At 37.8% G+C, this 10000-nt stretch overlaps 1 protein-coding gene across 1 annotated transcript in view; it reads left to right on the forward strand.

Annotated features, from left to right (window-relative positions):
- Positions 1-10000, forward strand: part of LOC125026198 (protein still life, isoforms C/SIF type 2-like) — a 132530-nt gene that overhangs the window by 114463 nt on the left and 8067 nt on the right. Inside the window, exons 18-24 of the mRNA XM_047614501.1 lie at positions 362-480; positions 696-884; positions 1053-1240; positions 1431-1607; positions 2446-2591; positions 2798-3028; positions 4850-5047. Of these exons, the coding sequence (XP_047470457.1) occupies positions 362-480; positions 696-884; positions 1053-1240; positions 1431-1607; positions 2446-2591; positions 2798-3028; positions 4850-5047 (1248 nt within the window). The remainder of the gene's footprint in view (positions 1-361; positions 481-695; positions 885-1052; positions 1241-1430; positions 1608-2445; positions 2592-2797; positions 3029-4849; positions 5048-10000) is intronic.

Genomic DNA, 10000 nt, shown 5'->3' on the forward strand with positions numbered 1-10000 from the left:
TCTCTCTCTCTCTCTCTCTCTCCTCTCTCTCTCTTCTCCCTTTCTCCCTTTCTCTCTCTCTCTCTCTCTCTCTCTCTCTCTCTCTCTCTCTCTCTCTCTCTCTCTCTCTCTCTCTCTCTAGTCTGTCACTCTTCTGTCACTCTTTCGCTTTGTTTTCTTTCCTTCTTGCATTCTCCTCCCTCCCCACACTGTTTATCTGTCAGTCCACCATATCTTTTTTGCTATTTGTTTCCCCTTCCATACACAAAATCCCACAATACCTTCTCCTCTGTACATCCTGGCACTCCAATGAAAACTGTTCATGGAGAAAAGATTATTCCAAGCTGGTGGGTTTCATTATACACCTTGTTTGTGGCAACAGAGGCTCTGAAAGTAATGGAGAAGGTAGCCGAGCACATCAACGAGATGCAACGGATCCATGAGGAATATGGTGCAATATTTGATCACTTGTTCCGTCAGCACCAAAAGTCTTGCAAACAAGTAAGTGAAAACCTGTTGATTTTGTCTGTGGAAAGCAACATGATGATTTTATGTGCGATATGGAAATTACTATGTATTGTAGGTATTCCATCCAACAACACACTTTTATTGATATGCCGATTTTAGGTCCCCAAACTAATTCTTTGAAAGGATATTTACGCTGTTTATATTCAATATAGGACCCTAGGATCTCACGTGATCCACACCTCCCACAGCCCATCGACCTCTCTCCTGGGGATCTTCTGTACTATGGAGGAGTGGAGTGGCTCAACATTTCTGACTTCCTTGGCAAAATAAAGAAGGGGCTGGAACTCCATGCCATGTGCTTTGTCTTTAAAACGGCTGTAGTCTTCTTGTGCAAAGAAAGACTAAGACAAAAGAAAAAGTTGATGGTTAGTGCTGTTGTAAGTGAAACTGGAGATTTTTTCTGTTTTGTGAAATATATCTGTCATAATATTGTGAATATTGTATATAATGACATATCTGAATATCTTGTTCTTTGGAAGTTGTGTACATAAATGCTGCTACATTGAAAAAGGCCTTATCAAAACATCATTTGCTTCTCTTCACAGGGAGTCCCAGGCAAAAATAGTTCTTCAGAAGTAGAAATAATAAGGTATCAGGTGTTGATCCCAGTGACTGAGGTTCAAGTCCGTGCCTCCTCCATGAAGGACATGGACTCTCACTTCCTCTGGGAGCTTATTCATCTCAAGAGCCAGCTCCAGAGGCGGTCTGAGAAGGTTTACCACTTGTCAAATAGGTGAGAAATAATGTCATTTTAGGGTTTCAATAGACACCTGATGTGGCTGTGGTTTTAGTTTCATATACTGGTTAAAATTTTGCAAATGTTCCCCCCTTTCTTAAATGTAAAACTTATAATCAAAGATAGTTGCAGAATTATGGTATATACATGAAAAAATAATTATTTTTTTCTGTTTTAATCCCTACAGCACATCAGAATTCCGCAACGCTTTCTTGAAAACTATTCGACAGATCATCAGAGAGTCAGTTCGCAACATGAACATCCCAGCAAACAAGCCATCTTCATCTTCATCCAATATATCTAATAAGGGAAACACTAACACCCTGCAACCATCTCGCTCTGTGCCAAAGAAAAAAGCACCCACGTCAGTCTAACATTTGTTTTTTGTTTTTGTTGTGTCTGCATAAATGTATTCACATCTAAGATCCTTCATTTGTTCTGTGTACATTTGGAGTTTGACTCTGTATTCATGATTTTGTGATAGTCACTGCAGACATAGTATCAACAGTCAGTTTCTGTGTATCATCATAAATACTAAGCAGTTTTTTTTTTTTTTTTAGCTCAGAAATTAACAAATGTGCTAGTGAGCAGTCAATAAATGCATATATGGAAATTAAAATGTAGGGTTAACATTCATAACTTTGGCAACTTCATTCTGGATTATCAAGTTTTTAGTTGTGTAAACAGTTATGTAGAAGTAGACAGTATTCAGTTATTTTCATGTTCAGTAATTATTTGCTGATTTCACTGATGCTGCTAAAAGTATGCCCCCTGAAATTGTGAATTTGTTGTATATATTTTATGTCTTGTAAAAGTAACTTGAAAATTTAAGTTTGAAGAAGCCAGTAAATTGTCATCAGCATATTCATATGAGAACTATGGAGCAATAGTTCTTACATATGTAGATTATAAATATGAAGTAATGTAGTTCTTAAATTGCTGTAGTTGCATATGAATGTGCATTTGATTTACTTGATTCAGTGAAGTTAATACATGGCAGGAAATAGAAGTTTAAGTTGAAGAGCCTTAAGTAGTATAGGAGAGTTTCTTCAAATGAATCATGATGCACTGGAATGGCCTCCAATACACAAATTATGTTCAGTTCAGAGTGGCTTCCTTCACATGATTCATGGTGCCATAGAATGGCCATCCCTACACAAGGGTCTGTCAACAGTGCCCTGAGTGGCCCTTTCCTCCCACAGAGTTCAGTCAGCCACCCTGCAACGGCACTCAGCAGGTAACATAGACTATGACAACTTGGAGAGCTACGATAATGTGCCTGAGACGCAGATTGGGCATGACCAGTCCAACTTCCAAACACGTAGCAAGACCGTGTCGGACGGCATGGGTGAGTCCCGCCCGCCAGCCTCTCCCAGGCGGCACCAGTGAGGGTGGGGGTCAGGGAGGGAATATGACATTATGACCCGTGACTCAAGTGAGCTCAAGGCCGTTGTAACATACTGTGTGTGAAAAAAATATTCAAGAAGAACAGTGTTAACCTGAAGGAAATCACCTGCGGTCTACAGCTCACTACGCGTCCTCTCCCACCACCAGACGAACTCAGTGACTCCACCACCAAGAGCGACGGCGGCAAGGACGAAGTGGGAACGCGATCGGAGGGCGAGGAGGAGGTCATAGAGAAGAAAAAGGCGACCCTAGGCCGGACCCCCAACCACCTCTCGCTGTCCACCACCTCGACGCTCTCAACGGGCTCCACTGGCTCCATGGCCAAGCTTATCCAGGCCAGCAACCAGCCATCCCAGTACCAACCGGCTAAGAGTGTTGGTAAGCAAACCCCCATTGAAGTGTGCATGATCCCTGGTAGTGAATTGCTGGTGTAGATATATGATGGTAAAGTAAAAAAAAAAAAAAAAAAAAAAAAAGGAAAAAAATTATTGCAGTGCATATTGCATTTATCTGTGCTTCTGTTATGTTTTAGACAAAAAAAGATAACAAACTAAAATATGTGTTTATAATGAATAGATATTCTTGTTTTCTCTGTTTTCCAAAGTGAAGTTTAAAGTATAGTAAGCAGTAGTAATCATTTGTTTAACTGTGAATCTGTGATGATTAGGAGTTTTGTTGGCTATAATGATATACTATATTCTTAAGTGTTGTAGTTGTGTCAGTGATTATACCACAATATATGAGTTTTTTATGTATTTGTGTGTACAGTATTAATATTACCCAAGGTCAGTGTAACCCAAAATCTTTTTTATTTTTTGATTTGATATTCTTTACTTTTTTTTTTTTTACTTCATGATTCTCTCCAATGACAAATGCTGTGTATGACTGGAGTTCCAATCACACCAAACCTAGCTAGTCACTGTCATTTCACATCCTGTACATTAGTTTGAGTTTCTTTGGTCTCAAAAGTATCAGATGGGAGAACGTTATTAGCTGTTGACTAGAAATGGTAGCTGAGGGTTAAATGTAAGGGATTTTATATTTTCACCATTCTTATTCCTTACATAAATATCATTATCAATACATATAAATAAAACTTTATTAAATTAATACTTATATATGTTGTATGTTGTGTACAGGCAATCACACACATGCATGAATACATATATATATATGTGTATATATATATATATATATATATATATATATATATATATATATATATATATATACACATACATACATACATACATACATACATACATACATACATACATACATACATACATACATATATACGTACATACATGCATACATACATACATACATACATACATACATACATACATACATACATACATACATTCATCTATACAGATTAACACCTGTAATTATTATTGTCAGTCTGTCTTATACATTAGTTGGCACATATACACATATACAAGCATATATAAGTGTTTTGTATTTTAAATCTTCTTTATTATATTTGTATCCATAATGGCATAGCTGACTCAAGTAATTTTGCATGACCCCCTTTTGTTCCACAAGTAATATCAAGCCTGTTTGTTTGCCTGAATAAATTAATGTAACTAGGATGTTTGCCCAGTTGTTTCTTGATCATAGTTGTATCACAGTGTGGATATAATCTGAACCGGAAACATGTACATCAGCAGTATTATCATAACCCAGTTTATCTGTTTTTGAGCATTAATGCAAGTGGAAAAGCCTCAGGCAGCACTGCCTGTGTACTAGCTGCTGCTGTAGTAGGTATGGAGGCTCTGCATGTGTAAGGGTTATCTTTCTCTGCCCTCAATATATCATTTTAGTTAGTATTAATCTTACTTGCATTGACAGTAAATGATACAAGCTTGATATGCGTATTCATTATACTTTGTTATATATTTAGAGCACGAAAGTCATACCCATGAAATATATATACATTGCTGTTCCATTTCTTTTTTTCTTTGTTTTGTAACATATGCTGCATGGTTTGAAAATATAAAATACCATATGCCCAATTTTGAGATTTGGTATTAAGTGAAACACTAGCATATTTTTAGAATAAACTCAGAACTTTAAATTTACATTTAACATGCAAGTCACACCTATTCCTTAGAAAAATTTAAAGTATCAGAGATATGTTGCACATTGTTTCACATTTCTCTTGTGATTATAACGAAATCCTTATGGTTATTTCAGGTTCCCCAGTGTGGAAGCCCCGTGATGCCTTTGCCCCAGGTGCAGGCAGCACCTTTGGTGCAGGTGCCGGAGGTGCTGGTCAGCGAGGAGAGTCACTAACACTGCCTCGTGCAGGAAAGCCCAGTGGCCGAGAGGATCACTTCCTGGTCTACGAGGAGTATGGTGGCAACATCTACATGAGTAGCAAAAAAGACACAGGTTCTACCAAGACTCTTCATTACTGAGGCACTGCTGTTCCCCATGATCAGCAGGCTTCACCACTAACAGCTGCCTCTCCTCTCCTGACTCCGTAACAGCTACCTACTAACAGCGTGCCGCTCGCAAGTCAGCTTAGAACCCTCCCTTCAAACTAATAACATCCTGCTGCTCACACGCCGTGAAGTCCTCCTTGCACACTTCTTATCCTTTAGCATGTCACTGATAACATTTAATTTTTCTTTGAATTCCATAACCTTCAGTGATAGGATTTAGGAACAGCTTCATGTAGCCAAAACATTTAGGATCACTTTAGCTTGATCCTGATGCCCATCATTTGTTGGTGATCTTTGCTGATCACAACTGAAACGCTTCCATTGCGGCGATGTTCACGGGAGTTCCTCGTGTGGCCACAACCAAATAGCTTCTTTACTATTAGTTTCAGATGAAAAAAGTGTACAATAAAGTTTGAGATTGTTTCAGCATTTTATATGCTGTAAGATGTGAATCTCAAATGGTGAATAGTATTATCATTATACAAAGAATATAAACATTCAAGTGGTGCTCCTGCATTTAGAGCTCGAGTGAGAGAAGGTTGTTCTGATAAATGCAGCAGTGACAGCTTTAGCTATTTCATTGTGTTGTGACTAAGTTGTTAAGGTCCCAGACTTATTTGTCCTACGCTTTGGAAGGCTTAGCTCCTGTCATTTGTTCATCATAGGAACTCAAATCATTTAACTTCTTAGAGAGAACACAAGAGTTGACTACTTGAACACTGCTCCTGCTTGAGTACAGAACTCTTAACTTTTAGGTACAAGACTTGGGATAAATACCGAATGATATTTTCTGCGGGTATGAAAAAGTCTCATTGTTGCTATATTGGAGTTGTTGCTTGTACATATTTATGTGTAAGGCAATCAATACTTGTGGAGTTTTGCTGTATGTTTAGGAAATGAATTTATAGTATATGATGACTTTTGATTTATTAGAATGAAAGGAAGTCACAAGTGAAGAATGCTTAGTATGACAACCTGGCAGCAAGTTTGATAAGCAGTTATAATGTTTTTATACTGAAAAATATACTAAAGACATGACCATCTTCCATCTACTATTACTGTTGTTGCTGAAAAGTGGGAAGAGAACAGTATTTTATGTTTTTGTCATGTGATAAGAGATGTTATTGATTATCCTTTTATTGGTAATAGTCAGCTCTCATTATTTGGAGTTCATATTCTCATAACAGAAAAAAATTAAACAGACTTGTTACAGTTGAAAGTTGGCAAATTGAAATGCACCCTACTTTTTGTAGAGCCCAAGGTGGTTGATGATTGTCCAAGGAAAATGTAAACCACTTCAAAAAAAAAAAAAAAAAAAAAAAAAAATGAAAGGAAAAAAAAAAGAAAAAAAATGAATGTTGGACTCCATACCAACTTCATACATTCCACTTTTGTTGCCAGTCTGTTCTCTAACCACTAACTTTATTCCCTGGATGATGTAGACATGTTTATATTTTTGGTGGAATGATAAATAGAAAAAATAAGATTCATGTAAGGATTCTCCAATGTTAAAGCACTGAATATATCTTTTCAAGAGATTTTGTTATTTTAGAATCTAATTCATATATCTTTTAAGATTTAATGAAAGGAATCATTCTCTTTATGTGTGTATAGTTGTGTATCACATTTAATAGTTAACATATTCAGTGCCAAATAATGTTGCTAGTCAATTAATAGTCAATAGGCTTACTATAGTGGTGTCTGCTCCAAGGTACTCTTTAAATCATAATGTTTGTGTTCTTAAGCTTAGAAATGTAGGAAGTGGTTACGTCTCACCACTGAGCCTCTGCTAGGCAGTCCTTCGCATAGCACCTTTGATCTCTTTGGCGAGGGTGGTATCTCTCATGTTATAAGGTTGGCTTGCAGAAGATGACAGATATTCAGAGTTAGTCCTTCCTTAAATACAATTGTGGGAAACTTTGTAGGATTGAAGCAACTGTGATTTTTGTCCTTCAAGCCCCAGCAATAGTATTTGATATCTGGTAACTAGAATGAGCACAGGAGTTTCTTCTGAGAGCCAGCCACTTCCCAAGCCTCTGAGACTCACCTGTCGTCAATCTACTCCTGCTTACATAACCCCAGGTGCTCAAAATTGACTTTGAAGAAAAGTAAACCTTCTGTGGCTATCTGTAAGCATCATGGACATTACTGAGACAGTTCCTATGCTCTTAATTGCATCCCTCCTGCTTATTTAGTAGAGACCTTGAGAAGTGTTGCTTTTCCATTGTAAAAACAAAGAAACAGTTTGATTATATCATAATAGGCACAGTTCTTTAAAGTTTTTCCTTAAAATTTAAATCATGGCCATCTCCAAAAATAATTGTGAATATGCCATCTCGGTTTTCAGAAATGTGCACAAGTTCAAAGAGAAATTTCAGTAATAAAGAACAGAAATGGTTTCCATCAGTCTACATTAGCATTGGCATTATTGGTAAATGCAGTGAGTAATCAGCACAGAATGGCAGTTTGCAGGCAGTGTAGGGGTGAGCCAGGGGAATGTTTCTTTTACAGGGGCATATTAATGGCATGTGATATCTTGCTATCAGTTATGGAAAGTAGTAGTTACCAAATCAGCATGGTTCAACAGTCTATTTTCTTATCCAAAGACTTAAGGTTGTCCTTCAAATATCTACTTGGCGGTTGGTTGTCTTCTTAGGTAAAGATAAGAACTTTTAACCTCTCACTTGTGAGTGAGTGTACTGAGTGGCCACCCTCGCCCACCCCTCACCCAGTCATGTTCATTGCTCTCAGTCTCGCTTCCTCATGGGTTGTTCAGGAAACTAGTGGGGGTTTCATTATCTACCACTGTTATCAACACAGGCAGACCTGCACATTTGACTGTCAGTGTAGCTTATTTTTTTGAATAAAGAAAAAGATATTTCTAATTATCTTATAGGATTCTTTTTTGACAAAAGATTAGTATATATGAATAAATATGTATGCTGTAAGACATTCCAGGAGCATAGACAGTTTGAGGAGACTTTGTATGGCCATTTTATACTCTTCATAAGGACAACTTTTGCTGTTTATACTGGCATAGTAAAAGGCAATATGATGACCCACTGTGCTTCATGTTTTGCTTTCTTATGTCTGTGGCTTGTGGCTGCCTCCTCCTGGCCACACTGCTGCTGACCTCAGCTTACCCTATGTGGCATCAGGACCTGCCTGCCAGTCATGCTGTCACCAGGAGGCAGGACCCCCCACTCCTTAGAGTGATTGCCAGAAAATATCGAATAAGTAGAGAGCTGTTGTTGATTTTCACTTGTTACATGTCTTGGTAACGATGGTGTACATTTCTTTTAGTGTTGTTTAGACGTTGTCTAAGTACATTCTAATTAGTGGGTGTCCTTTTGACATCCCTTTTCTGAAAATGATTCTAGGATAGACTGGCAGATGGTCACCCTCCTGTAGAGGCACGTACAATCATTATGTGTAGAGCTCTTGGAAATATTATGCCATAACCTTGGATGTCCTTCAAAACGGCTCAATTTCATATGGTAGAAACATCGAATAGTGTAGCTCGGGGCCACCTGCCACTCTTGACTTTCTATGGTGTCACAGCTCTTAGTATGCGCTGTGAGTCCATCTAATCCTCCCATCTCCAGCCCTCACCTGCACCCACAACTTCAGCCATCAGTTGGTTTGATATCCTTAACTGCCTCAGTCTACCTTTTTATTTTTGTCCACTTAAGTTGGCTTCAGGACATCAGTGAAGTACTGAAAGTTATTATACATTAGGGATGACATTCTGTCAAAAATATCTCATGCAGTCAAGACTAGTTCTGTGCAAGCACATGGTATATGTCTGGCATTGGCACTATGGTGAATGTACATTATTTATGTATTATACAGTATGCATTTGCTATTATGTATATATATATATTTCATGTTTTAACTTCTATTTATTCTTTTAATTATCTCTCTTAGTTTTGTCAGGAAGTCAACATTTAACTACTGCCACCTCAGGTTGAAACCATCTTCTGTCCAGTCAGAGGACATAAACAATCTGACAGTTATTTTTTTGGTAATTAACTTGACATCTGTTATCATTTATTATCCCTCTTAGTACTGCTTATATAAGACATTGTATTTCAAATATGTTTTCAAAAATTGTTCCCACTTGTTTAGAGACACTTCAAATTGGTGAAGCCTGATAATTGCCATAATTTAAAGGGATGGCAAATGAATGTGTTTCAGGTTTCACTGCATCCAATTAGGTGCAGGAAGTGGTCTCATGGAAGACCTGAAGCACAGATTATCTGTCCTGACTTATGGTAATTGCTTGTTATTTCATTCTTGTTCTGTACTTTATTAATCCAGTTTCCTGATTGGTTTCCCTTTTATCCTCGGAAGTATGCATTGCCCCTCCAAGTATTCATATAAGTGTTCCCGTCCCATTTATATATATATTGGCAGACAGAGTCTATGGGTGTGCCTAATCTGGATCGTTAAATGACATTTCTAGGCATTCCCTCACTGTCTAATTGCTGACAATAGAACTTCAGCTCTGCTATATTTTCATTCCTTCTTAACATCCAATTTTAAAGTTTATTGTTCTATGATTTCCTTCAGATTTTCATGATTTATGTTGGCACTTTGGTATTATTTTATAGTTTTCTTGATTTCTATCACCTACCCCCTCTGGAGTTTGCAAGACCCCTTCCTCAGTGTCCCCCCGTTCTTGAGTGACACCTCGTGTGACGGGCACCACCCCAGCACATACAAAATGTTTTATCCCTCTAGATCATCTACATTTCTCTAAATATTAGAGGCCAACATGGGGCACCAATGACATTGTTTGAGCCTGCACCACTTATGTACCAGCAACAGAGGATATATAATATGTAACTAAGTAGCACAGACTTGAACTGACAATCTGAGGGCTCCCATGTGGGTCTCC

Source organism: Penaeus chinensis, chromosome 6 (assembly GCF_019202785.1).
Source record: "Penaeus chinensis breed Huanghai No. 1 chromosome 6, ASM1920278v2, whole genome shotgun sequence".
Taxonomy (NCBI): domain Eukaryota; kingdom Metazoa; phylum Arthropoda; class Malacostraca; order Decapoda; family Penaeidae; genus Penaeus; species Penaeus chinensis.